The 25471-nt window shown below is 36.7% G+C and overlaps 1 protein-coding gene across 2 annotated transcripts in view; it reads left to right on the forward strand.

Annotated features, from left to right (window-relative positions):
• Zbbx (zinc finger B-box domain containing) overlaps positions 1 to 25471 on the forward strand; it is a 111715-nt gene that overhangs the window by 63042 nt on the left and 23202 nt on the right. The window contains exons 9-17 of one of the 2 annotated variants that reach the window (XM_008830140.1): positions 2717 to 2837; positions 5592 to 5701; positions 6286 to 6386; positions 7625 to 7704; positions 9747 to 9889; positions 10374 to 10376; positions 12330 to 12631; positions 14674 to 14827; positions 21219 to 21335. In XM_008830140.1, the coding sequence (XP_008828362.1) occupies positions 2717 to 2837; positions 5592 to 5701; positions 6286 to 6386; positions 7625 to 7704; positions 9747 to 9889; positions 10374 to 10376; positions 12330 to 12631; positions 14674 to 14827; positions 21219 to 21335 (1131 nt within the window). The remainder of the gene's footprint in view (positions 1 to 2716; positions 2838 to 5591; positions 5702 to 6285; positions 6387 to 7624; positions 7705 to 9746; positions 9890 to 10373; positions 10377 to 12329; positions 12632 to 14673; positions 14828 to 21218; positions 21336 to 25471) is intronic. The other variant, XM_008830141.1, reaches the window with a different exon arrangement.

The following is a 25471-nucleotide window of genomic DNA, read 5'->3' on the forward strand; positions in this document are numbered from 1 at the left end:
TTCCCTCCCTCCCTCTACTTTCTCTCATTCCCTTCTTCCCTGCTTCTCTCTTCCTTTCTCAGCTTTCTAACCAGTAACGAGCATTCACATCATTTTCCCATCAGGTGCTCATATTCATAACATAATTCCCCCCCTCCTTCTCAATTCTGATTTAATGGATTCTGGATATTTCTCAGATTCTCCTTCACTTATTTTCCTTAGTATTGTAATAAACTTTGGAAGGAATAGAAGCAGGATAACTCCATTTTTCTGGCTTATTTACTCGCTGGAATTTCGCTTTTGCTGGAAGCTAATCAATAAAGTTTATGGTATAAGGTTAGAACCAAGCTTAGTCTAGTAGGTCATAAACATTATTATTATTATTGTTGTTATCATTATTATTATTCTTGCTTTAGTCTCTACTACTTCCATTTCTTAGTTTCCTCCAGCATTTTATTCCCCTTTAATGTTGGAGCTAGAAAGATAGGGCAGTATCTGGAGGATGGCGAGGCTGACAGTCCTGGGTTTAGCTTCTTCCATTCCCTCAAAGCCTCATCACTTTTTAAACAGTTCTGAATACTTCCTTTCTTTTTTTAAATTTTTATTGAATTTTGGGGTATTTATACATAAAATCATCTTTATGCTCCCTTCTCCTTTCCCCTTTGGCACCCTCACATACTCCCTCCATCTCCCCCACTGGAGTTCATACATTCTGTCATTTGTGTTAAGGCCTATTATGTAAAGTTATTGTCTCAAAATATGCCTCAGTGCAAGTTCATTCACTGGGGTTTAACCTATCTAGTCTCTCCCTTCAAGAAGATCAGCTCTTTTCACCCTGCAATAATCAGCTTCCAATAATTCTTCAACTAAGATTGGGACTTGCTGTTCATTTTCACAGTTCTTAGCTGTTTTTTACTTGTTTGTTTTGTTTTGTTATTTGCCTGAGTTTGCATGGGTCTTGTGCATGCTGACACAACTGTGGTAGGTTTCTATAAGGGTCCTAGGTACCTGAAAGATTATTTCCATGTGGTCAGGCACCTCCTCCCTGGCTCTTACAATCATTCCGACCAACTTCAGCAGTAGTCCTTGAGCCCTGGATGGATGGACCTCAATATAGAAGTCCTGTCCAAGGACCCACTCTTTACAGATTTTTATTCTCTGGGTTTGGCCATTTGAAACCTTTTGTATTCCTGGCCCTCTGTTGCATGAGGGAGCTTCATTGATGAGAACTGAAAGATGCATCTTCATCCCTTGTTCTATGTGCAATTACATTAGTTTAGGAATATGAGAGCCTTGGAGTTTTCTAAATAAATTTATGATCTCTCCAGCTATGTGTATTTGGCTAGGTTTATAGTACCAGACATGAATTTTCTCCCACTGAGTGGTCTTTAAGTCCAATTAAGTAGCTGTTGATTACCCTCAAGATAAAAGTGCCACTACTGAACCAATGCTGTTTGCTGTGCTGGTCATTGATGTGATTTTTAGGACTTGAACCTAGGGTTAATTCTCCCTTACCAGTTTGTGTAGTGCTTTCCAAACCTATGAGAGCTAGCCTTCAGGGGAGGTGGCTTCCAGGTCAGTTCCACTCTATTGTCAAATCCTGTGTCCAAAGTATGTCCTGTCTTCAGCAATAGGTTCTTTTTTTTTCTTCAAATTTTACAAAAACTTTATTGAGAATTTCATACACATATATATAAATATTTTTTATCAAATCCATGCCCACTCCCTCCCCTCCAACATTCCCCCCTCTGAAAAGGTAACCCTAAGATCTTTTAAGGATTAGATACAGGCTCCCAAATACTTTTGACATTTTTGTCCTTTGGAACAGAGTATGTTTGCTAAGAGGCCCAAGGACATTTTGACTTTTAGCCAAGAAACTGGCTACTTTTCTTTGGGGTCTTTTTTACCAACTGCTTAGCCAATTCCTACCTCCTATTCTTATCACACCATCTTCTGAAGAGGTTACACAGCTTGCTGACCACTCTGGCTTCTTCCATGCTGAACAGGGATGCAGGGTGAGGCAATTGGAGTATCCTTTCAGTGGGTCTATCTAAAAGACTCCCAAATTGCATAACTCTTGTCTCTAAAAGGAAAAGAAAGTCCTTGAATCATGACTAGGAGATGTGAAGGAGCAGTAAAGGCAAGAGTAATTAGCATTACAAGGTCTAGTCAGGGCACTAGAAAAAAAGTCAGAACAGGCAATTTTCAATTTTTTTATATTTTTAGTTTACTACTACTTCAGAAATAACTTAACATCTGAGAATAAGTTACTGAAAATGTGTATGTTCATGGGAATAGTCTCTACATTCTGAATAAAAGAAAATTGACTCTGGATTGTTTATTCTTTCTTTCTCATAATGTGTAAATATTATTGACAGTAATTATACTACGTAGCTTTCTGTGTGCATGCATGTGTTTGTGTGTGTGTCTATGTGTGTATGTGTGTGATAGATAAGACTCTTTTGTATTTACCTTTTCCACTTAAGAGAATTTCAAAAAACATTTTTATTATAAGATTCAGTACTTCCAAAGCATTTTAAGGGAATTGCCTATGACTTCATTTATTAAAGCCAATACTTTAAAACACTTTAGCATTACTTACATCTTAATCTATTGATTATATGGATTAATATCATAGTGCATGCACTTCAAAACCAGTTGTGTCTATATTGTAAGAGAAGATAAGGTAATTCACAGGCATGGCTATATTAATTATGTGCAGTGTTTGTTTCTATAGACTCGGTGGAAGAATGTGAAGTACAAACTAATTTGAAAATTTGGACAGAACCAATTAATATCGAATTTACAGAAGATAGTCTATCTTACATGGAAAAATTATGGCTCAAGAAGTACAGAAGGTATTTCTTAATGTTTAATATTATTTACTAGAAAATATGTAATTATGCTCCTTGTTTGTATAGCATGGCTCTTTATAACAATTTCATATGTATGCTTCATATTTGCACAGTTAATTTTAAAGCAATACTAAATTCCTATAAAGCCTTGACTATCATAATAATTATAATTCTACACACACATGTACAGATAGATAGATAGATGACAGATAGGTAGATGATACATAGCACATGCATGTGTGTGAGAAAAACATAGATATGCAGATAGAGATAGATACAGTACATCATTAATTTAGGTTTATCTTGAGAAATAAAAAAAGATGTGTACCTGGGGGGAAAGCCAAAAATGAAGTATGAAATTACAGAATAATAGAAAAAGTATGCAATAAATGGAAAATTACTCTTAAAAGACATTGCTGACTGAGAATAAATATTTTAAGTTAATTAGGTCTTAATTTTATCTTTTATTAGTCATAACCAAGGTGTTTTATTTGAATACCCTACCATTCAATACATGGTTTTGTAATTTGTTTAAAACTCAAATTTGCAACATGAAACCAATATTGTCATTGAGTACATGTTATTATCATTGGTAATTTTTTAAAAATTTAAAAATTTATTATTTTTTATTTTCTATGTGTGAGGGTTTTGCCCACATGAATGTGTGATAAGTGTGCAATGACTGTGAGGCCCCAAAGAGGGCATCTGATTCCCTGGAACTAGAGTTATTGACAGTTGTTAGTCAACAAATGGGTTTTGAGAACTGAACCAGAGTCCTCTGGAAGAGCAGTCAGTGCTCTTAATCACTGAGCCATCTCCCCAGCCCACATCATTGGTAATTTAAGCATAATGTAGGGTCATAAACTTTCTGATTTTGGAGGTTCATTTCAAGGTCACAAGCTCAGTTTGTCCCACTGCAGAGCTGCCCACATTTCATTGTCTTTGTCAGCTGCCTGGAGAAGAGAAACGTAACGTTCTTTAACAGGTTTGATGATTGGTGCAGTGTTTCTGAATTTCTTTCCAATGCTTCCCAAATGCCACGAGTGCCTATGATGTTCCACATTTGGAAGGGCAAAATGATAGAGATACTCCCTAAAATGCAGCTGGGTGGTGATCATAAAGCCTATGATTGATCATACAAAGATCTTTCTTGAGCTGGCCCATTTCCTCTTTCAGAAATTCTCTCGTATGATACTTATTGTGAGTGGTAATCCATCTCGAGATTTATATAAGCTTGGCCCAACTGCTACTCTGGCGTTTCACTGCAGATTTTATACATTCTTTTCTTCTTCTGCATTTAATAATTGAAATCCTCTAAGGAAGGGTGTTATTAAAAATGTAGCAATTTTATTTATACTTTGAGAATTTCATTCATATTCACAATACATTTTAATCATATTAACCTCTCAAAAAAATCTAAGTCTAATTAATGCTGCCCATATGTACATGGGTATGGGGCCAGCCACTGAAGCCTGAACAACCTACAGGGGCTCACCCCTAAAGAAAACCAAGTCTCATTTCCCTGGCAGCCATCAACTATCAGTAGCTACTCAACTAGATGTGGGGCCTCCTGTGTCCCTCCATCCCTGCTGTAATGTTGATTGGATGGATCTTGTGTAGATCTTCTGTGGTCAACCCCAGCTGCTGTGCGCTCCTAAGTACAATGATGCTGTCATGGTCAGAACACCTTCTTTTCCCAGTCTTCTCTAATCTCTGATTCTCACAGTCTTCTGACATCACCTCCGTGACAGTCCCTGATCCTTGCTGAGACAGAGTGTGATATAGAGGCCTCCTTTGTGGCCAAGCATTCCACAGGCTCATATTCTCTATGCTTTGACCCTTTGTGAATCTCTGTTTTGACTGATGTCCACTTTTGCAAAAAAGTTTCTCTGATGGAGACTTCCATGCACCCGTGTCATGGTGCAATGCCACAGAGGTCAGAAGAGGGCATTGGATTCTCTGGAACTCGAGTTTCAGATGGTTGTTAGCTGCCATGTGGGTGCTGGGAACCAAACCCAGGTCCTCTGCAAGAACAGTCAGTGCTCTTAACCATTGAGCCATCTCTCTAGTCCCCAGCCTGTTTTATTTTTTTTTTTAAGTGGGGAACTTAGGGGCTTGCATAATTTATAAGCGCTCTTCAGGTATTTATATTCTTGGCTCAAAATGACCTTTCTCCTCACAAATCTGTGAACATCATCCAGAATCAAACATACTCTTGAACTCAGAATTCCTGGTCTTTGCTCTTTTCATTTGAAATGAACTGTATCCTGTTAATTATGTCGTAGATGCCATAGCCATAACAGCTCATGGTCTCATAATGGGGTCCTAATTTATCACCCTACTGATGTGCTAAAAGTTTAGATAAATGACCTCAGGTTGTCTTAGAACTCATCAATGTAATGCCAAGTGTGTAAGAAAACCACGCACTTGTTAATTAGCTTGGAAACAGCATGGAATGTTCTCTGGGTTCCCTGTGACTTCTGAGAGAATACTGACTTGTATCATAACTTTGGCCTTCAGTTTAAACAAAACACAGTGTGATACGCAATTTTAAAATTCCTTGGTTGATGTCAAACTGACATGAACTTTTAGTACACTGAAATTTTATTAATCATAATTTTCTTCTGTGAACTAAAGATACAGTCCTGGTATTATCATCATGTGTGCTCACTCACTTGACAAATAAGTCACTGTCTTGTATCAGAAAGTTCAGTTAATGTATTTTCCTCCTTTAATTGTATCTTTGTTGTTTTGTAGAACTCCACAGGAACAACTTCGCAGCTTGCTACCAGATACACTCACACATTCCCATGCAACCACTAGCGAGACACAGCGCTCTCAGAATGAAAATGCCGATGATAGTGATGGTCAGTTAAGCTTTGTTGTAAAAGTTGTTATTTAAAATCATATGAGCAACTATAGTTAACATGTGTTTTTGGATGATTCTGAGTCAAAGCATGCAGCCCTCTATCTCCAGATTAAAATCCTGCACACTATCACCTTTATAAAACTGTATTACTTCTCATTATTCAAATAGATTCATTTAAAAATTAAATGCAAAAAATGTGTCTTTCATTTGATCTGGGGGCATTGATAGTGTTTCCATCTTGGCATAGATTTTTTAAACATATTTTTTTACTTTTATTTTATGTGTTGAGTGTATTGCCTGTATATGTGTACGTACACCTGTGTGATACAATACATAAATACATAAAGGTCAGAAGAGGATGTCGGATCCCTTGGAACTGGAGTTGAGTACGGTTGTCAGCCTCCATGTAGGTACTAGTAATCAAACCTGGGTCCTCTGCAAAAGCAGACAGTGCTCTTAACTGCTGAGCCATTTCTCCATATCCCCACCTTGGTATAGATTTTCAAAGACTATTCTTTGATTGTTGGCAGTATTGTTAAGGCCTGTTCTTTGGTAATATTAGTTTCTAATTTTATTTCCTAGTGGAGGAGACCAAAGTAAAATATCCACCTCTTTTTATGCCAACGGAAAAACTGACTATAGAAAGACCTCAGCCATCTCTAACGATAGTAGAATTGGATGGTGTAAGTATATAATAAACGTTCAAATTCCTTAACAAATAGAAAATCTGTAACATGGTGGTGTCTTAGTGTTGTTAATAAAATTTATTTCATAACTTATCAGAATACAAGAAATTTACACATTTGCATTTCAGCATGTTGATAAATATAAACTGTAAGTGTTACTGTAAGAGCAAATCAACAAGCTATATTGATCCTGTCACTTTTGGGAGGCATGAATTCAGGGAGGTGGGCAAGCGTTTCCACTGTTTTAACTTACACAATGTGGTTTGGTGTTTCGTTACTTTGCTTCTTCATCAGACTCTTTTTTTTCTAAAGGTCAGTTTCATTTACACAGTATATAGTTAAATAAAACTTAGGTGTAAAGGCAGTTTCCAGGATGTGTTATTTCCTATTGAAATGAATAAATAATACTTATGATTTTAGAGATTTTTCATAATAGTATTGTCAACTAACATCATTGAAAGATGCAAATAGAACCAGCTGGGGCCAAAGCCGTTAAGGAGAGCTTGGACTGAGTGTCTCACATGAAATCCAGTCACTGCATTTTGACTTCCTTGTCATCTAGTAACAGAACACACTACTTTTCCAAGACAGTTCTCTTCCAACGACTGTCTCAGAAAATGAAGAAAATGTGGACCCTGCACCTTGAAATACTGCTTAGGGCTGAAGATTGACACTTGCTTCTTTTCTTTTCTCTTTTTTTTCACTTTTTTTTTTATGTTTTTGAGACAGGGTCTCCCAGTAGCCCCAGCTGGCCTGTAACTCACTATGGAAAGCAGGCTAGCCTCAAACTGACAGAGATCTGCCTGCCGCTGCCTACACACACACACACACACACACACACACACACACACCACTTATGTGCTAGTCAATAAAATTCTGATATTCTAATACTCATATTAAGTTTGTGACAAGCCAGTAAGAAAACTGGAAACCTGATAGTCACTTATCTACTTGACTTGGAAGTGAGTTGTTACATAATACAATATAAATTGTTTTTGTTGATCCCAGGTGTGACAGTTGTAAAACAGTGACTAACACAGTAAATGCCCTTAAGGAAGAACAGCTGAAATTATTTTCCCTGGAACTTGTGTGTTATGGGATATAACTACAGCAAATAATATATATCTATATCTATATCTATCTATATCTATATATATATATCACCCACAATTTACTGTTTAGTACATTATGAATTTATTAAGCATGCTAACATTGTATAATATGTATTTAATAAGACTAATGAAGCAGAATTTGAAGAACCAGGGAGCATTGTGCCTTATAGAGTTGAGCTAGCTGATGCAGAGAGTCAATTAAGGTAAGATATTTCTCATTCACTTTGGATACTCAAGAAGCGGCAATCATAGAAGGCTGAGGATGTGGCAGCGAGGAGGAATGTTTGCTTAGTCTGCATGAGGGCGTAGGGTGGACCATCAGTACAAGCCAAAAAATAGTAGTAATCAAATAGTAACACGAATGTCTCTTCAGATGAGAATATCATGGTGTTAAAATATATACCATTGATGTTAACTTTACTTGTTATGTTGATAATATTGATATTTTTATCAATATTCAGCAGTTAGAAAATTGACCATAGTATTAAGTTTGCTTAAAATTGGATTGCTTTATAGATTATTCTAAATTTAGGAATTGTTATATGAAGTATAAGTCAACTAGGATATATTTCATAACAGATTTCTCCGTTTCTCCATAGCTACCATTTTGACATATTTTCCTTTGAACTCCAAAATAAAAAGAAACCAGATGTGGTGCACATGCCTTTAATTCTGGCACTCAGGAGGCAGAGGCAGAGGCTTAGGGATCTCTCTGAGATAGAGCCCAATCTGGTTTACATAGTGAGTTGCAGGCCAACTGGGGCTACAGGGAGACTTTGTCTAAACAAACAAACAAACAAACAATGCTATAGGAATGATCAGGTTGAAATATTAAAAGAGCTTCCACATACAGTGTTGATTTCTTGGAAAAATTTAGTATATGATTGGTTAATGAAATATAATAGTTCACTTTGTAACTGTTTTGAAGATGTTTGCTGTTCCCATATGAACAAAAACAATCTAGATTTATTTCTGTCATCAGTAAACCTAAAATTTATCCTATTTCTGTTGAAACTTTAGGATTTAAGATGTTATGAAGTTTGAATTTAACAGACCCTATGTCAGTAGTTGGTTTAGATCATCTTCAGCCCCTACCAGTGTATTGCAACAGATGTGAGTCCAAGTGATGCCTGATAACGCCAGGGAATTCCTTGTTCAAAGACAGAGACTTAGATATGGAACAGCAGATCTACAATTGTTAGCAAGGTTCTGACAGGAGACAACTTTTGTGTCAGTAGATATGAGGCTGCTGTCTGCTCCTATGTCTTCCTAGGAAATGAATGGCATTTATGATTGCTCTTTTAAAACATTCATTTATTCATCCATTTATTTAATTTGTGTGTGTGTGTGTGTGTGTGTGTGTGTGTGTGTGTTTCTCTCCATTTGTCTGTGGATGTGGGCAATGCTTGCCCTCATTTGCACATGGAAATCAGAGGATCTCTTAAAAAAGTGAATTTATTCTTTCTACCATGTGGGTTCTGGGGACTGAACTCAAGTCATCATGCTTTTTAGCAAGCCACCTTATGACAGAGCCATCTCATAGGCCTTTATAGTCGGTTTTTAATATGCAGCAACCTATGCTTTTTTCTTTCTACTTATGTGCAGTCTTAGAAGAGGTGAAGACAATTACTGATCATGGTTTGGCATTAGTTTACAGCTTTTGTCTAAAAGTACCCATAGAACTATACCAACTTTGTCTCTTTCCTCGAATCATGAATAATACAGGGTGACATTTTGGTTTAGTAAGATCCGTGAGTTTTATAATGGTAGGGAGAGCTTACATAAAAGCAGGCATTACTAAAAGTGTTCTTCATCTATAGCAAATGTAACTTAAATTACAACTTTGCACATAAAGAGCTGCCATTGTTAGAATTTGAAAGGTAGATGTCACACTGTTTTTTAACACAGCTAATTGTTAAAATAATAGGTTTGTGTAATACTAAAATATTAAATTCATCAAATATCAAAGTTCTTGTAAAATATAAGAAATAAAATATATCAATATATTATGAAACAGAAACTTTTTAATGAAATTTTGTTAGGTTTAATTCGATGACATGATATATTTCTTTTTCATAATACAATTTAGTATGTGACATATGTCTACAGTAAAGTTATAAACAGTTCTAAATTTATATAAGTAATTCAATTTAATTAAGACTACAATATTTGCTTTAAAAACACTATAACTTTTAGATACATTTTCTTTTAAACCTTTCTTTCTGCTTCTTCCTAAACATGGAAGTTCTACATTTCCTGATTATCAGAAGAATTGCTTTTCATGTGAAAATGACTTCTATCAGCATCTTGTTTTCAACAAGGGAAAAACAGACCTTTTGAGTCTTTGCCTGACAAATAGCTCTACATATTATAAGGATGATTTTAAAGGTAACATTTTACTTTTTGCTTAACATTATTTAAAGAATCTTGTTGGCAATTTAATAAAGCCAATAGATGCTGTAGTCTGTGAATGTTTTGCTAATTATTCTGTTCACTGTAAAAATAAAAATAATTTAGTACTTGAAAGAAATTTGGTTGGAAACACATAATGTTCTAGGAAATAGTCTTTTTAATCAAAAGACCACAGTGTTTATATTTATAAGCAAATTAAATCAATATAGGGATCTGTAAAAGTTATTTTGGAATAGATTAGCAGTTTACAGTTCACATAGAAGAACTTTCAGTGATGAAAGTCAGCTTAGTATCCTGTTTCCCTCACATGCAATCAAATGTTTCCCCCCAATAATCCCAGCTTCTGTGAGGTACCCAAGGGCATTATTCAAGTGGTTACGAAGCTGATGATCTCCTTCTGCCTGGGCAGCAGTGGCTGCCAGAGGTGGCTTTGTGCGGGTCCTGCCAGGTCTGGTTTAAGCTAGTGTGGCCCATATGAAAGGCAGGCATTTTAAGTTAGGACTTCATAGATACCTATTTAGCTCAGACCTATTTAGTGTTGTTTGACCACTCCAGTGTTTCCTTGCCCTCACCCATACATAGATAGCATCACCAACTCCTGACATTCCTTCCAATGGCTCATTTCATTTAAGTGCCAAATAATAATCCACTGCATCAAAGGACACCCTCTTGCTTCCAATTTTGAATGCAGTTTTTGTTTATACCCGTGTGTGGGTTTCGAATTTACATTTTTTTTTTTTAGTTTGGAAAATACTAAGGAGAATCATTGTTGGGGTCTATCAAGTATGTGTTTATTTCTGTTAGAAATTTCCAATCTACCAAAGTGCCTAAACTGTCATATTCTCACAGAAATTATTTCTCTATTTCCTTACCTTCTCAGCCCTTAAGCCCTTAAGGTTGTTAGGTTTAGACTTTTGCCCTTCTGTCTCTGTAATGATAACTCAGGTTTCCATGTGCCGTTTCCTAATGAAGTATGATCTTTGACATTTTAAATACATTTTCCATTTGTTTATATTTTTCATTGTTTTTTTTTGTATGCTTGCATACTGAGTATTTAAACCAGTCATTGAGTATGTTGGGTAAGTATTCTGAGCTATTTCCCCAGGTTTGATAGATTCTCTTCACACTATTTTTATTGAGAAAACTGCTAACAATTTTGTCCAATTTTATTGAGGTTGTTTGCTTTGTTACAGTTGAATTTCAAGAGTTTTTTGGTTTTTTTTGATAATACATCTTTGTATTATATATGTCCTTTTTCAAATATTTTCTATCAGTGTGTAGCTTTCCTTATTTTATTCAAGTTATTTTCTCCAGAGCATCATGCAAAGGCTTTTATTCACTTTTTCAATGATAATCTCAGTAGTAGTGTTTTACAGCATTGTAATATATTATAGTGGTTATAAACATTTCAATATATAATGCCATCTTCTATTCTAAAAAATCAGATAATTTTGTGCTTGGGCAATTCTAAGATAATTCTTAGAAAATTCTACATTCTTGTAGCAGTTTTATTATATGTATAGTGTTTTTAAAAGTTTATTTCCTGGAAATGTATCTCTGATTGATAAGTTATATTATTTGTCAAAATATTTTGTAATTTAAGAATTATAATAGTTTGAAGTAGAATTTCCATATATTATGTATAATTTCCAAAGTATATAAATAGTTGGTCATAACAAGTAACTCCTTAGGGTTGTAATATAGAATTTACTCTGCTGAGGATTATTTTGTTAAGTTTCTATTATTTTATGTAATCTATTTATAGATAGCGATACTTGTTTTGGAAAGAGAATAAAGAATGAAAATTTTAAGTTCTTTCAATTCAAATACTAGTTTGCATACTTATTAAAGTGAAAGCAAGATGGTGAGAAAATTTGTGAAGTATTTTGACTGCTCAGAACATCCTGACCAGTGTTTCGGCACCCCAGATGCATTTTACAGTCACAGGAGGGTTTGGTGAGAGGGAATGAAAAACAGCAGTAACTGAGTTTCACCTCAGTGTCTAATTGGCTGGGGTCAGGCCCACATACTGACAGTTGTAAAGATGAGCCTCAAATGATTTGGGTGAAAAGCAATGATCTAAACCAGGAGATGAAGTTAGGACAGAGGTAATGAGGTGGTAACTAATACGACCTTGCTCATTTTGTAGTTTGGTAGAGGCCGATGTTGCCTCAGGATTTTTTTCTCTGCCCCTTACTGTTGCTGTTCCATTATCTAGGAGACTCTTTTTGCCCTTTCATATCAAAAGCTGGAGAAAAGAGGTAAAAGCTGAAAAAATGTAAACAAATTTTGATAAAACATGCTTTATAGGTAAAGTGTTTTTTTTTTAATCTTCAACATTCAGTTTATGAACAGGTTAATCAATTTGTTTGAATGCATTCATTAACCTCTTGTAAATATGTGTTTTCAACAACAGGAAATTCAAATACAGATTCTGACGATATTGTGGATTCTGAAATTTCTCATGAGTTTGGAAAAATACAGGAAAGCAGTTCTTTTGAAAGAAATGTAAAAGAGAAAAACATAGATCCAGAAAATGGCCCCAAGTCTGATGATTCCTGCATGCCTCTTGGGAGTAAAGATTCCTCATTGTCTACAGATTTAGTTACATCTTCCATTCCGGAGGATTTATTTCAAAACACCCCACAATCTGTGGAATGCAACCATCTGTGTGAGAGTCCAAACTTTATAGATTCAAAAACTACAAAGTCACTGCTGGTAAATTATTACATTTATCACATTAACAATTTTATAAGGACATTCTTGAGAAAATGTCATTTTGACACAGTACATTCTAAAAGGTTACTTTCTTCTGCAGTTAAAATGTACTGCCCTCTAAAGTGTAGCTAAAGCATGACTGCTGTGGATGGAACACTAATGGCTTACAGGACAAACTCTAATAAGGTGGATGCCATTTTAACAAGCGGTTTTCTGTGATAGATGATACTAAAAACGACCACATACACCTAGCAAGAATGCTCGTGTTTTTTTCAAATGAAATTCATTCTTATGACAAGTATAATGTAATATATTCTATTTTTTTACTACAATATACTTTGTAGTCAAATGACAACCATGCAGTTGTATAGATAGGACCAGTGTCTGCGGTGTAGGTAAAAACGTAATTCTTTCAAGAATATGGCTAAGGGAGAAATAGTGGAGGAAACAAAGTTGCTTCCCCTTGCAGTGTTGACAAAGTTTAAACTACATTGGGATCTCCATTTTACATGGCATAAGTCTTCTATGGTTGGATTAATAACAATAAATTCACTGGAAATTAGTCAAACATTTTCATAATCTTTAAAAATTATTCAAAGTCAGTTTCTTCACCCTAAACCAAAAAGAGTATGAATACTTAAATTTCTACTACGTTTGCTTACAGTAAACTGGCTTTTTGCACTTTCCTTATCAGTGGTGTTGTGTCTTTGTGAGGGACAAAACTGAAATTGAGACTCCAGGAAAATTCGGTATCCTAAAGTCTGCTAAGGGAACGGAGGATGCTGTTTCAGCACTAGTAGAAATAGACACAGTTTGAATAAGATGAAGGAAAATAGGCTTGAACAGAAGTCCTAGGCCAGGTCAATAAAATATCTGACATGAGAAATGAGACCCTTCAGCTTAACGTTTTCACAGGTCTTTCCGTACCTATCCAAATATGCAGTTGGATATACATTTCTTGTTTGGTTGGGAATTGATTAATCCATGTATGAGCAGTACAGAACTGATCAGTATCTGGGACAGCCAAGAACAGTGTCCTGGAGAAGCTGACTAGGATTTCTGAATGCCTTGTGTTACTTGTTGGTGGCCTAATTTTATATATTTAAAAATATTATTTATAAATTTGCATAGAGTTATAGGAATCCACTGTGTACTGTTTAATCCCTTGAAACAGACTATATTTGGGAAGTAATTATACTAATCATAGAATTGTTGAGTACTGATAACTGCTCTCACTGTGATTTAAGGCCACCTAGAGCACTTAGTTTTCTCTCAGGTTCACGTGTTGTTTTTAAACAGCGTCTGACTACGTAAACCCAGCTGCTCTTGAACTCATGGAAGTTCTCCTGCTTCCTCCTTCTGGGTGTCAAGAGTACTAACATGAAACAACATGTCTAACTCACGATTTTGTTCTTGTCTTTTAATCACAGTAACACTCCATCTGAGAGCAAGAGGGTACACAGCAACGAACTAACAGGGCAATGGAATAAGCCTAGGCTTTGAATCCACAGATACAAAATCTGGGTTTGCTAGGTGATAACCACTTCAACTTCATACATTTCTTCTCTTCCACTTGCCTCGGGTTTTTGCAAGTTTGTAGCCTGTGTTTCTGACGACTTTGTTTTGTATTTATGTCCATTGTCTGATCAAATTATTTTTCAATAGTAATTTACTTTCATTTTTGAAATTATTTTTATAAACCGAAATACCGGTTGAAAGACATATGAAAGAATTTACACATTCCACGAAAATTATTTATACATTTTTTCTCTCTCTGTAAGAAGGGGAAGAAACTGAAGGAAGATGGAAAAGAAACTTTTGTTTTGGGACTTTTCAGTCTCCTTGGCTTGGTGACAGCTTTCAGTTTATAATTATGGTTTATATATTTTTCAGATCTAATTGCATCTAAGCATTGCTTTATTTTGTTTGCTTATTACAACTTAAATCTTAGGAGAGCAGAATTGTTGCCAAGGTCATAGTAAGTTTCTTTGTTTTAATGAGCTAGAAAATAAATTTGTTTCATTGACTATTCTGTTTTCTAGTTGTTACGAGAAATAGCCCTCAGGAAAAAACCTGTAAATGAACGGTACCAAGGACTTGAGAAGTTCTTTATTGTTGGTAAAAATGAAGGACTTAATGTTCTTCCTTCAGCAAATATAGGATGCAGCCGTTCCTGTTCCGAGATAACCTTTGCAGGTAAATTCAGTCTGGGAACCAGATGACCTTCCTTATGTATTATTAGTAGGCTAGTTTAGCTAGCCTACTAAACTCTTAACTGATAAAAAGAAAAAAAACTGCTAGCATCTTATAAAATACTGGGCAGTTCTGTTCAGTGACTAAAATCATCTTCTTTTGTTTAACTTAAATTATTAAATCTGTGTGGTGTGCTATATACATTTAAGGATATCAGAATGTGGGAAGAAAGACAACAATTTGCGGGGGGAAGATTATGTTTAGGATTTAGAAGCAGCATCCATATTCTGTTGTAAAATAATAACCTTTTGAATCACTATTCCAATTGTTATCATGAGCAGTCATCCTCAGGAGTCCAAGGCAGTAGGGCATGGTAGTACATATTTGCATTTCCCTGGGATCTCTTTCTGTGTCTCTTGTGAACTGATTTTTGTCAGGAGTTCTTTGGTGCATTATTAATATGAGTCCCTTAATTTTAATTTTTAAAATATTTTGTTTATTATTTTTATTTTATGTTTGTGTTTGGCCTGTATGTATATAAGTGCACTCCTGTCATGCAATGCCCACAAAGGTCAGAAGAGACAGTCACATCTCCTGGAACTGGAGGTACTGATGGTTGTTAGCCACTATGTAGGTGCTGAAAACAAAACCTGGATCCTCTACAAGAGCAGTCAGTGCTCTTAACTGCTGAGCCATTTCTCTAGACCCAATTCTCTTAAATATAAAGGACTGACAAACATTTTTTCCCATTCTGTGAATTGCTTTATATCATGGTGATGACTATTCTTTGACACATATTTTTTTCCTTTTCTTTTTTTCCTTTCTCTTTTAAAATATTTTTTCATTTACTTATTTTGTGTATGTGTATGTAGGGAGGTGGATATGCTACAGTGTTAAGTAGAGGTTAGAGGACTATTTGTTGGAATTAGTCTATCATCCTGTCTTGTGGATTCCAGGGATCAAACTTAGGTCTTCAGGCTTGGCAGCAAGTATTCTGACCTCTTGAGCCACCTTGCCAGCCTTCTGACTTTACTTTTTATCGTCTTATTATTTTTATTTTCCGTGTATAAGTGTATTGCCTGCATGTATAAGTCATGCAATGCCCTGAAGGTCAGAAGAACCAGAATTATGGACAGGTGTTAGCCACCATGTATGTGCTGGGAATCAAATCAGGTCTTCTGTGGGAGAGCAGCCAGTATTTTTAACCATAGAGCCATCTCTCCAACCCCCTTTGATTTGTCTTAAGATCCAATAGAGCTATTCTTTCTTTGGCTGCTTGTGATCTTTTTATGTGAAGTCATTTCCAAATCCATAGTCTCTGTCTGTTGCAAAGAAGTTTCTTTGATGAGTGGTGACTGGTATATATGGTACTTTTATCTTGGGGGTAATCAACAGCTACCTAATTGGACCTAAAGCTCACTCAGTGGGAGGGCACTCATGTGTGGTACTATGAACATAGCTAAATACACATGATTGGAGAGGTCATAGATCTTAGCGAAACCCTAAGACTGTCATATCCCAAGACAAATGTAATTTCTTACTATGTGCTAAATATGGATCCTTGTATTTAGTTGTATAATTTTTAGGTCTTACATTGACATCTGACTGATTTTTAGTTAATTTTGTACATGCTATTTGGTTTGCTTCATTTTTATTTTTAACTTAACAAATCCAAGAGTCACCTAGGAAGATAGAGTGTCAAGTGAGGGATTTCTAAGATCAGATTGACTTGCAGCCATGTCTGTGAAGAGTTTTCTAGATTGTATTAGTGTGGGAAGACCCAGCCTACTGTGGGCAATGGAGCCCCTGGGTGACCCTGAGCCCTATAAGAAAACTAGCCAGGAAAGCCAGGGAGCCAGTCCTTCAAGGTTCCTGCTTGTGTTCCTGCTTCAGTTGCTGATGTGTCTCCATGTTACCTGGAAGTGAAAGAAGAAATAATCTCCTTTCCTTCCCCAAGTTGCTCTTGGTCAGTGTTTTATCACAGAAAGAGAGAACAAACTAACAGAGAAACCAGTACTATGAGAATTGGAGTGTTGCCATGACAGATTCGCCATGTTGTTCTTTGGGAGGATTGAAGAAGTATTTGAATTAAAATGTTTTAATTAAAAATAATTTGTTATTTTTATTTTATGTGTATGAGTGTATTGCTTGCATGTCTGTAAGTAAACCCATGTCATGCAATGCCCATGGAGGTCAGAGGAGGGCATTAGATCCCCTGGAACTGGAGTTATGGATGGTTGTTAGCCACCATGTGTGTGCTGGGATTTAAACCCAGGTCCTCTGCAAAAGCAGTCAGTACACTTAACTGCTGAGCCATTTCTCCAGGCCCAAAATTTTAGTTTTTTAAAAAATATCTTATTGTGTTTTTGTGCACGTCATACAACAGTTCTTAATCAAATTTAGACCCCCCCCTCCTCCATCCATGCCTCCCTATACCCTCCTGCCACCGGACTCATGGATTTTGTCATAAATAATAAGCATCCAGTCAAGCATTTTACCCAGATGTCCTTAGGTGAGAGTTCATCTACTGGAGTCTAGCCAGCCTACCTAGAGAACTTAAAGAAGTTCTGTTCTCCCTCGTCTACTGGTAATTGGTTGCCAACATTTCCCAGGCTAGGCCTGGCCCACTTACCACTTCCCTCACTCCATGCTGGGCCCTTGTCTGATTTAGTTGGCATGGGTCATTTTAAAGAGTATCTGGAATTTTGAATAATTGGAGTCTTCTAAGACTAGGACTTTGAAAATTGTTCTCTGTTTTATATTACAACATTAACACGAGATCTTAGGGAAAAAATGGAAAAGAAAGGCTATGGTTTAATAATGCTGTATTTGTTTGTCAAGTTGACAAAGGGTAAATTGTCCTGGTTAGTTTTTATTGTCAACTTAACCCGTAGTCACCTGGGGAAAGGGAGTCTCAATTGAGCAATTTCCCAGATCAGATACCTTGTGGTCATGCCTATGGAGAATTATCTTGATTGCTGATCAATGTGAAGCGCCCAGCCTACTGTAGACAGTACTGTCCCTGGGCAGATGGTCCTGGGTTCTATAAGAACGTAAGCTCAGCAAGCCAGGGAGCAAGGCCACAAGCAACTTTCCTCCTTTGTTTCTGAATCTTCTCCCACTTGAGTTCCTGCCCTGACTTCCCTTGTGATGGATTGTTACCTGGAAGTATAAGATGATGTGAATCCTTTCCTCCCCTAAGACGCTCTTGCTGAGACTGTTTATCCCAGTACCAGAAAGCAAAGTAAGATAGTACTGGTAAGAGTTCATTCATTTATTCACATGTGGATTCCTAGTTGTGTTGAAAAGTTTGTGTTTTCCCCACTAGATGACTAAAAACCATTTGATTAAGTGGAGATTAAATATTCTTATCATACACACATAAAAGTCTGTGAACTGAACTGGTGATGGGTCTCAGTGGTAAAATACTAACTTATTATGCACAGGGCCCTGGGTGTAGATTTTCATAATTTCTGTTTTGCAGCATTCTTTGTCAATGTAAAGAAATGCTATTGATTTTGCCTGTTGAGTCTTGATCCTGTTAGTGGTCTGAGCTTCTTAGTTCTGAATATTTTTTCACACATTTTTTTAAGGATTTTCACTGTATAAGTCATAACATCTTCAAACAAAGATCATTTTACTTCTTCCTTGATAACTTAGATAACCTTTATTATCCCACCTCCCCTGTACCCCAATTTCTCTGTGTAGTACTCTTAGGAACTATTTTTGGCAGGGGTAAAACCAAGCATCCTTTTCTGGCTCTAGATATTTAAAAAAAGCGTCCAATCTTTCATTTTTGAGCATGATTTTGTGGTGGTTTTCATACATGGCTTTTAATGTGTGGAGGTTGCTTCTCTCTATTACTAGTTAGTTGAGAGTCTTTATCATGAATATTGCCTTTTATCATTGAGTTTTCAGAATTAATTGAGATGAACATATTTTCCCCCATTTAGTTAATTTTGTGATTATGCTGACCAATTTTTTGTATGTTAAACAATCATTTAATTCCAGAAATCAATACTAGTTGTTATTGATGTATCACATTTTAATATGCTGATAAATTTTGTTTAGTATTTTTCTTATCATTTCTCATCTGTGATGCTGATCTCATTTTCCTCGTTTGTAGTATCTCTGCTCAAATTTGTATTATGTTAATGGGCTTTGTGGGACTTTTCCTGGGGAGACATGACACACACAGCCATGTCTACTCATCCCAGGTAGGGAAACCACAACAGTCCAAAGCAGCAGTTATACCAAAGCCCAACTTGATGACCAATGAGTTTATTGGGTTACTTACCAAATGTAGGTAAAGGGTTCCATACAAGAGCAGGGATGACACAAAGATGGCAATGTCACCTTTCAGGTGGGCTTTCTACCTGAACATGAGCAATGAATGGGTCATGAAAGCTGAACCCTTGGCACTATCTGCATGACTTGCAGTCACCACAACAGGTTTCAGAATCTCCTCTTGGCATCCGAACTGGTCAGAGTCTCCTTGCCCAGTATGACTGACTGCTTCTATAAGCCTAGGGAGGGACCCTCATGGATCTTGCAAATTTCAGCTTCTTTAGACATGAAGATTATTTTTACTTTCTGATTTTATGAACTTCCCTAGTCCGTCCTAGAGGGAAAGGTTCAATTCGGGGGAAACTGCCATTTAACAGAAATCTAGGTAATATCATAGAATGAGTTAAGTGGTATTCCCCAAGTTTAGAAAAGATTGAGAAGTATTAGTGTTATTATTTTTAATTTTTATTAGTCTTTCTATATGTGTGCTTGTGTATAGTGTAGACAAGCATAGGTATCCATGTGCACATGTGTGCACGTGGAAGCCAGAGATTACATCAGGTGTCTTCTATCTCTCTTCATCATTTTTTTTGAAACAGGGTCTCTCACTAAACAGGAACTCATTGATTCACTGAGCCCCAAGGATCCTCCTCTTTTTATCTTCCAGTGCTGGGCTTAGAGGCATGTTCCACCACACCTGGCTTTTTACACAAAAGCCGGGCATCCAAACTCAGGTCCATATCCTTTAGTGGCAAGTACTTTATAGATTGAATCATCTGCCCATCCTGGTATTAGATTCTGTTAAATGATTTGTAAGACTCATCTGGTTTAGGACTTTTTCTTGTAGGGAGATTTTTTTTTCATTGCTTACTCAATATTTTTACATTATATAAATATTAGTATTCTCTGATTCTTGGTCCTGTAGTTTTGTTTGTAATGCTGGTCTTACACTATGTACTCTCCATGGGTCTACATGCACTTATTCAGGGCTTGGCATGTCACTCAGTAACACATGAAAAAAGTCTTGGTATGGATCCTGTCACCACACACACATAAACCTTTTTGTGCGTGAACAGACTACTATATCTAAGGATTTATTATTTATTATTTGTTTATTTATTTATGAGTGGTTTGCCTGCATGTATGCTAAATGCACCATGTTCATACAATGCAGTTGGAGGCCAGAAAAGGGCATCAGATTCCCTGGAACTGGAGCAAGGGAGGAACCAAATTGAGTCTTCCCCAGAGCAGCCTGTGCTCTTAATCAGTGAGCCATTGCTCTAGCCCCATCATATCCTTTTAAAATGTTTGTTTCTATTTCTACATATACTTCTACAATATGTCTGTGTGTTACTGTTGTAATTGATGGCATTTTTCTTTATACTTAAGATGTATGGGTTTAATTTTGTAATTATGAAACAATTTCATAATATATTTCATTGATATAAATGTTCCTTAATTCAGATAAATATTGTTTAACAAGATATTACATGTTGAAAACCAACATGAACTTACTTTATTTCTGTTAAGTGAATATACTGCCAGATTTTAATTTAAAATTTTTTCCTTGACAGTGTCATATATGTGTATATGGCATTCTGATGACTCTTATCCTCCACCCACTTTTGTTGTCCTTTTATCCCCATTAATTCCTCTTCTCCCTAAAGTCTCTTTCCCATTATCATGTCTTTTATTGTTTTGTAGCCCACTGAGTTTTACCAGGACCATCTGTGTTCATGGATTTGGAGCTCTCATTGGAGCCTAGTGGGCTCAGTAGTGGGCTCAGAGATGAAGACTCAACCTTCCCTTCCCCCAACACCCATCAATAACCAGTACTCTCTGAAGGAGACAGAGGGTCCATAAGCACCTCTTTCTTCCTTGACTGAGTGTTGACAAGCTCCATCTTGTGCAGGCCCAGTAGATGCAATACCTGCTGTAAGTTCATGACTGTGTCATGCCCAAGAAGACGGCACATCACAGTCCTTCCCCGTAACTTCTGTCTCTTACATTCTTTCTGTCCTCTTCTGGGATGAGCCCTGAGCATTAGAGGAGGTGGAATTTACCATATTTTATAGTTTATATTACATTATCCATCTTTTCATTTCAGATGACAGAGTATGGATCCCAGGCAGCAGCTTAACTGAGCATGCTGTAGATGCGGGTACCATGTGTGATCTACAGTGTGATGAGATGCCACCTCCAAGTGTGCAACACCAGAAGACAGGTATAGTTGGCTAGAGGGCAGCGATGCCATGCTGCTGACTCCCTTTGTTCAATAGTTTCTTTCTTACTGGGTTTTAGGCATCTGAGAATTATTTTTGTGGTTATGATCCATTTAAACTAACATCCTAGATTTTTCTTCCAAAAGCAAAAAAATCAAGTTACCTCTCATAAAATAATGTTCTTAGTTATTTTCCATAGCAACATGTTAGTGAATAATATTTGTAAAATGTAGTTTGAGATACGCATATTTTGAGTCACCCTCATAGAATATTATTCAGGTTCTTACACGTTTGGTAAGCCATGGGTTTACAGTAGTAGATTGCATATGTTCTTTGTCTTAATTCATACAATAATCAGATCTACTACTCAATTGTGAAATGAATGGATTGTGTTGAGATTGCCATTTAGAACCAGGATCAATATAGTTTGGTTCTAAATCTAATGTGAATTGTTGTACTGGGAGCTTGTCTTTTAAGGTTATGATTACATGTATCTATTTTGTGTATGTGTCTCTGTGTCTGTTTAACCAGTGCCTGTGTGGATGTGTGCATGTGGAGGTCAGATGGCAGAATTGGGTTTGAATCCTTGGGTTATCATCCACTTCATTTTTTGAGACAGTGTCTGGGGATAAAAGGAGTCAAGTCATAATGCCTGGTCCCAGGGATCTCAGTTCAGGAGGAATACTTGATAAAACAGGCTCCTTGTTTTGGTTTAAGTCCTCTTCAAGCCAGAGATTTAATTACACATGATTTGCCCATATATACAAGATTTATATATCTCATTTGTCCTAAACTTTATGATTAAGTCTCCTTAGCCAGCTTAGATATTTTCTACATGCATTTATGTTGAGAATCTGTCAGATAATAAAAAATTTTTTTAGTAGCAAAACCATCCATTTATGACAAACGTTTTTTGGCTCCATAATTAGATACCTCTTCTCACATCAATTTCTAAAGCGGCTTCAAACAGTGTGACTCCTTCCTTCTGAGGCAGCCAGAAGGAACTGTGTTTTAAGTTACTGTACATTGTTGAGAATAAATTTAAGTGCATGTTGTGAGAAATTTGTTACAAAGACAAATCTTCCTAAGTGAATAGCCAAAATTCTTTTAAGTATTCATTTGGGCAGATCCATCAGAGTCTATAATTTACTATAACAAACCTTTTCTGGAGCACCTGTCTTTGGCCAGCCACTGCCAGACACTAGAGGTACAAAAAGGACCCTTATCTCTGTGGCTGAGGAACTTACAGTTCATCTACAGGTTGCTAAAGTTCAGTGTCAGCATCAAGTCGGAAACCTCTTGTAATGCAGATTTATAGATCTTCCCTTTAGAGATGATTCATACAGTCTTGTATAAGACCTGGGAATCTGCATTTATTAATAATTCCTTGATGTGCTGATATTGATCCTCCAAAATTCATATTTAGAGAAAAACCATTAAATATATCCAAAGGTATAAATTATATTAATATATACTATGATATTTTATCACAGAACTATGTATACTCTACTTATGGAAGTTGATAAGTAATCAATGAGAATATATTCCATCAGTTATAACAGGGGTAAATATATCTGTAAAGGTTATTTTTTTCAGTAGAGATAATTGATAGATATGTGAGATGTTAGAGAGTATACTATATTTCAGCCGAGTCTTTAAAAAGTAATAAAATTTACCAGAGAGAGAAGTTGGGAAATGGCTTCTGGACAAAGACGGGGGCCTGAAATAAAATAAAATGTTTCCGGCTGTGCCACAAATTGCAGAAATATTATACTTTGAACTGATGTCAATAAGTGTAGGGCTATTAATTCCTATGTGGTTTTAGATTCACCAGAAGGACAAGTAGTGGGGAAAGGCTGGGGGTGCCGACAACGCAGCAGACAGTAGCAGGGATATTACAGTATAAGGGCTCTAGTGCAGGGAGGGAGGCTATGGGAGGGTGCTATCTGGGAAGTGGGTGTAAAAATAAATAAATATATAAAATTGTCAATGTAAGAAAACACAGAATAGTTACATGTTTAGAGGAAACTCTGTAGTTTCCTCCCCACCCAAACCTCTGCCAAAACTTCTGTGTCTGCGAACTGCAGCACTGTCTGAACACATTAAGCTTGCAACCTAGGGGTCAAGTTGACTTGCACTAGCCATGACCTGTGCATTTGTGAAAACTGCTGACTTTAGTTCCCCAATCAGCCCAAATCTAAGCAGTTAACCTTCACTTCTCCTGGAGATCCCTTGATAGTTATACAATCCTGGCTTTTTTTTCCAATTTCACTTTCATTCCTTGTGAAACTGTGTTGCTATCATTACTTCCCATCAACGTCTAATGTGCGTGACGAGTCAGTAAAGTGTTTAGAGTCTTAAAATTATGTATATATTTTGTAGTATGGGGGGGTGAAACATATCTACTGTAAATCTTAATTTGAAATAAGATCCTAACATTTTTCTGCTTAGAAACATACCACAGCTACCTGTAGAAGGTAGAAAGAAACTGTCTTCCTTCTGATGCAGGACGGTATGTGAAGTGATGACCCATCTGTCACAACTGAATCTTCCCCCACACTTTTCTCTCCATTCTTCAGTAGGCTGTGCTCTGATCTTTAGCTTAAGGATGTGCTTATTCCTCTGATACAGGATGCTATGTACTTCCAATTCCATCCTCACACCTTTTCTTAGGATTGGTTTCGATCTCAGTTCAAATGCTACCTTCTCAGCAAGGTCACTGAGATCACCCTATCTAATGCTCGTCCCTAAGTCCCTCCATCACTTTCATCTTCCTCACAGAAGCCATTACTGTCGAGCATCATCTTATTTTCTGATGTTTCCTATCTTGGTTAGAAAGAAAGCAAATAATTACTCGTCCTATTCTTTGGTGGATCTTCAGAGATGGGACTGGGACTGACACCTTGTACTTCTCAGCAAGTCTCACACACACTTGGTGTTGGGTAGGAAGACTGTGTTAGTTTGGAGTGCAACTTGACAATGGCGACAATGTCTTATTCATTTTCAAGTATCCTGATTATGACACAGTGTCTGGCAGCTCTAGCAGCTAATAAATGATCTTATCATTGAATTGAACTGAGCGTCATTTCACAGGTTCTCAGAGTCAGAGGGGATTTAAGACATTCTTGGGTCCAACTCTGTGATTCATAAGTGAGATGAGAGTTATCATGTCTCAGGTCACAAACTGATTTCTGATTCAGTGAGGTGAGATAATAAAGTTCTTAACAGCATAGCTAAAGATTTTTCTTCCAGTAAAGCTTCTGCTTAGTCAAATTTCCTTATGAATTTCTAGAATTCTTAGGAAATACATTTCTATCTTTTAATATGAATTCTCAGCAGCTTATACAGTAGCAAGAATGAAAAAGGCAATAATGTTGTTTTCCAAAACTTTACTCAGGATTAAAATATTTGATCTTTAATAAGAGTATTATTGATACTAAAATGTCACCCTCAGAGGCAGTGGAGATGGCTTAGTCAATAAAGATAAAAACCTTGCCAAGAAAACATGAGGATCTGAGTTTGACCTCAGCTCCCATGTAAAGGCCAGGGGTAGTGATGCTTATTGGTAGTGCTGGGGAGGAAGTGAGGGGAGGGATCATTGAGTTCCAAGTTAGGTGGGAGATCCTGCTCCTGCCTCAAAAATACACTGATAGACTAAGGCATCTTCTCACCAGGGAAGCTCCCTTATGCAAGAAATGGTGATTAACACAGAAACCCACTAGTGGCCAACTTATGGAGAATCAGAGACTGCAGAATGCCTATTCCTGAATTGGACACCTATATAAAACTTATGCCTCCCATGGTGGAAGAGGGGACAGAAAGTCTGTAAGAATCAGAGGTGGCAGATGACCACCAGAAGAAGTTTTCCAGACAGTAAGCACAAGTCTCACATAAAGTCAAGCCAGATAAAATCCCAGAATAGAAGTGGGGAAGAAACTACAGCCCAACCTCAGGCACTGTTGGTAACTGATTGTTGCTGGGAGGAGGAGAGTCATCCTCTTTTAAGGGTGTAAGTCTTAGTAGGTTAACCAGGCTCCAGTGGATGTATGCATAACAAAGGGCATTTGGACACAAATTTGACCTGTAGGCCTTATATATAATATATAAAATTATAATACACATATATATATGTATATAT

This window comes from Nannospalax galili, unplaced genomic scaffold (assembly GCF_000622305.1).
Source record: "Nannospalax galili isolate Female #2095 unplaced genomic scaffold, S.galili_v1.0 scaffold33, whole genome shotgun sequence".
In the NCBI taxonomy this organism is placed as follows: domain Eukaryota; kingdom Metazoa; phylum Chordata; class Mammalia; order Rodentia; family Spalacidae; genus Nannospalax; species Nannospalax galili.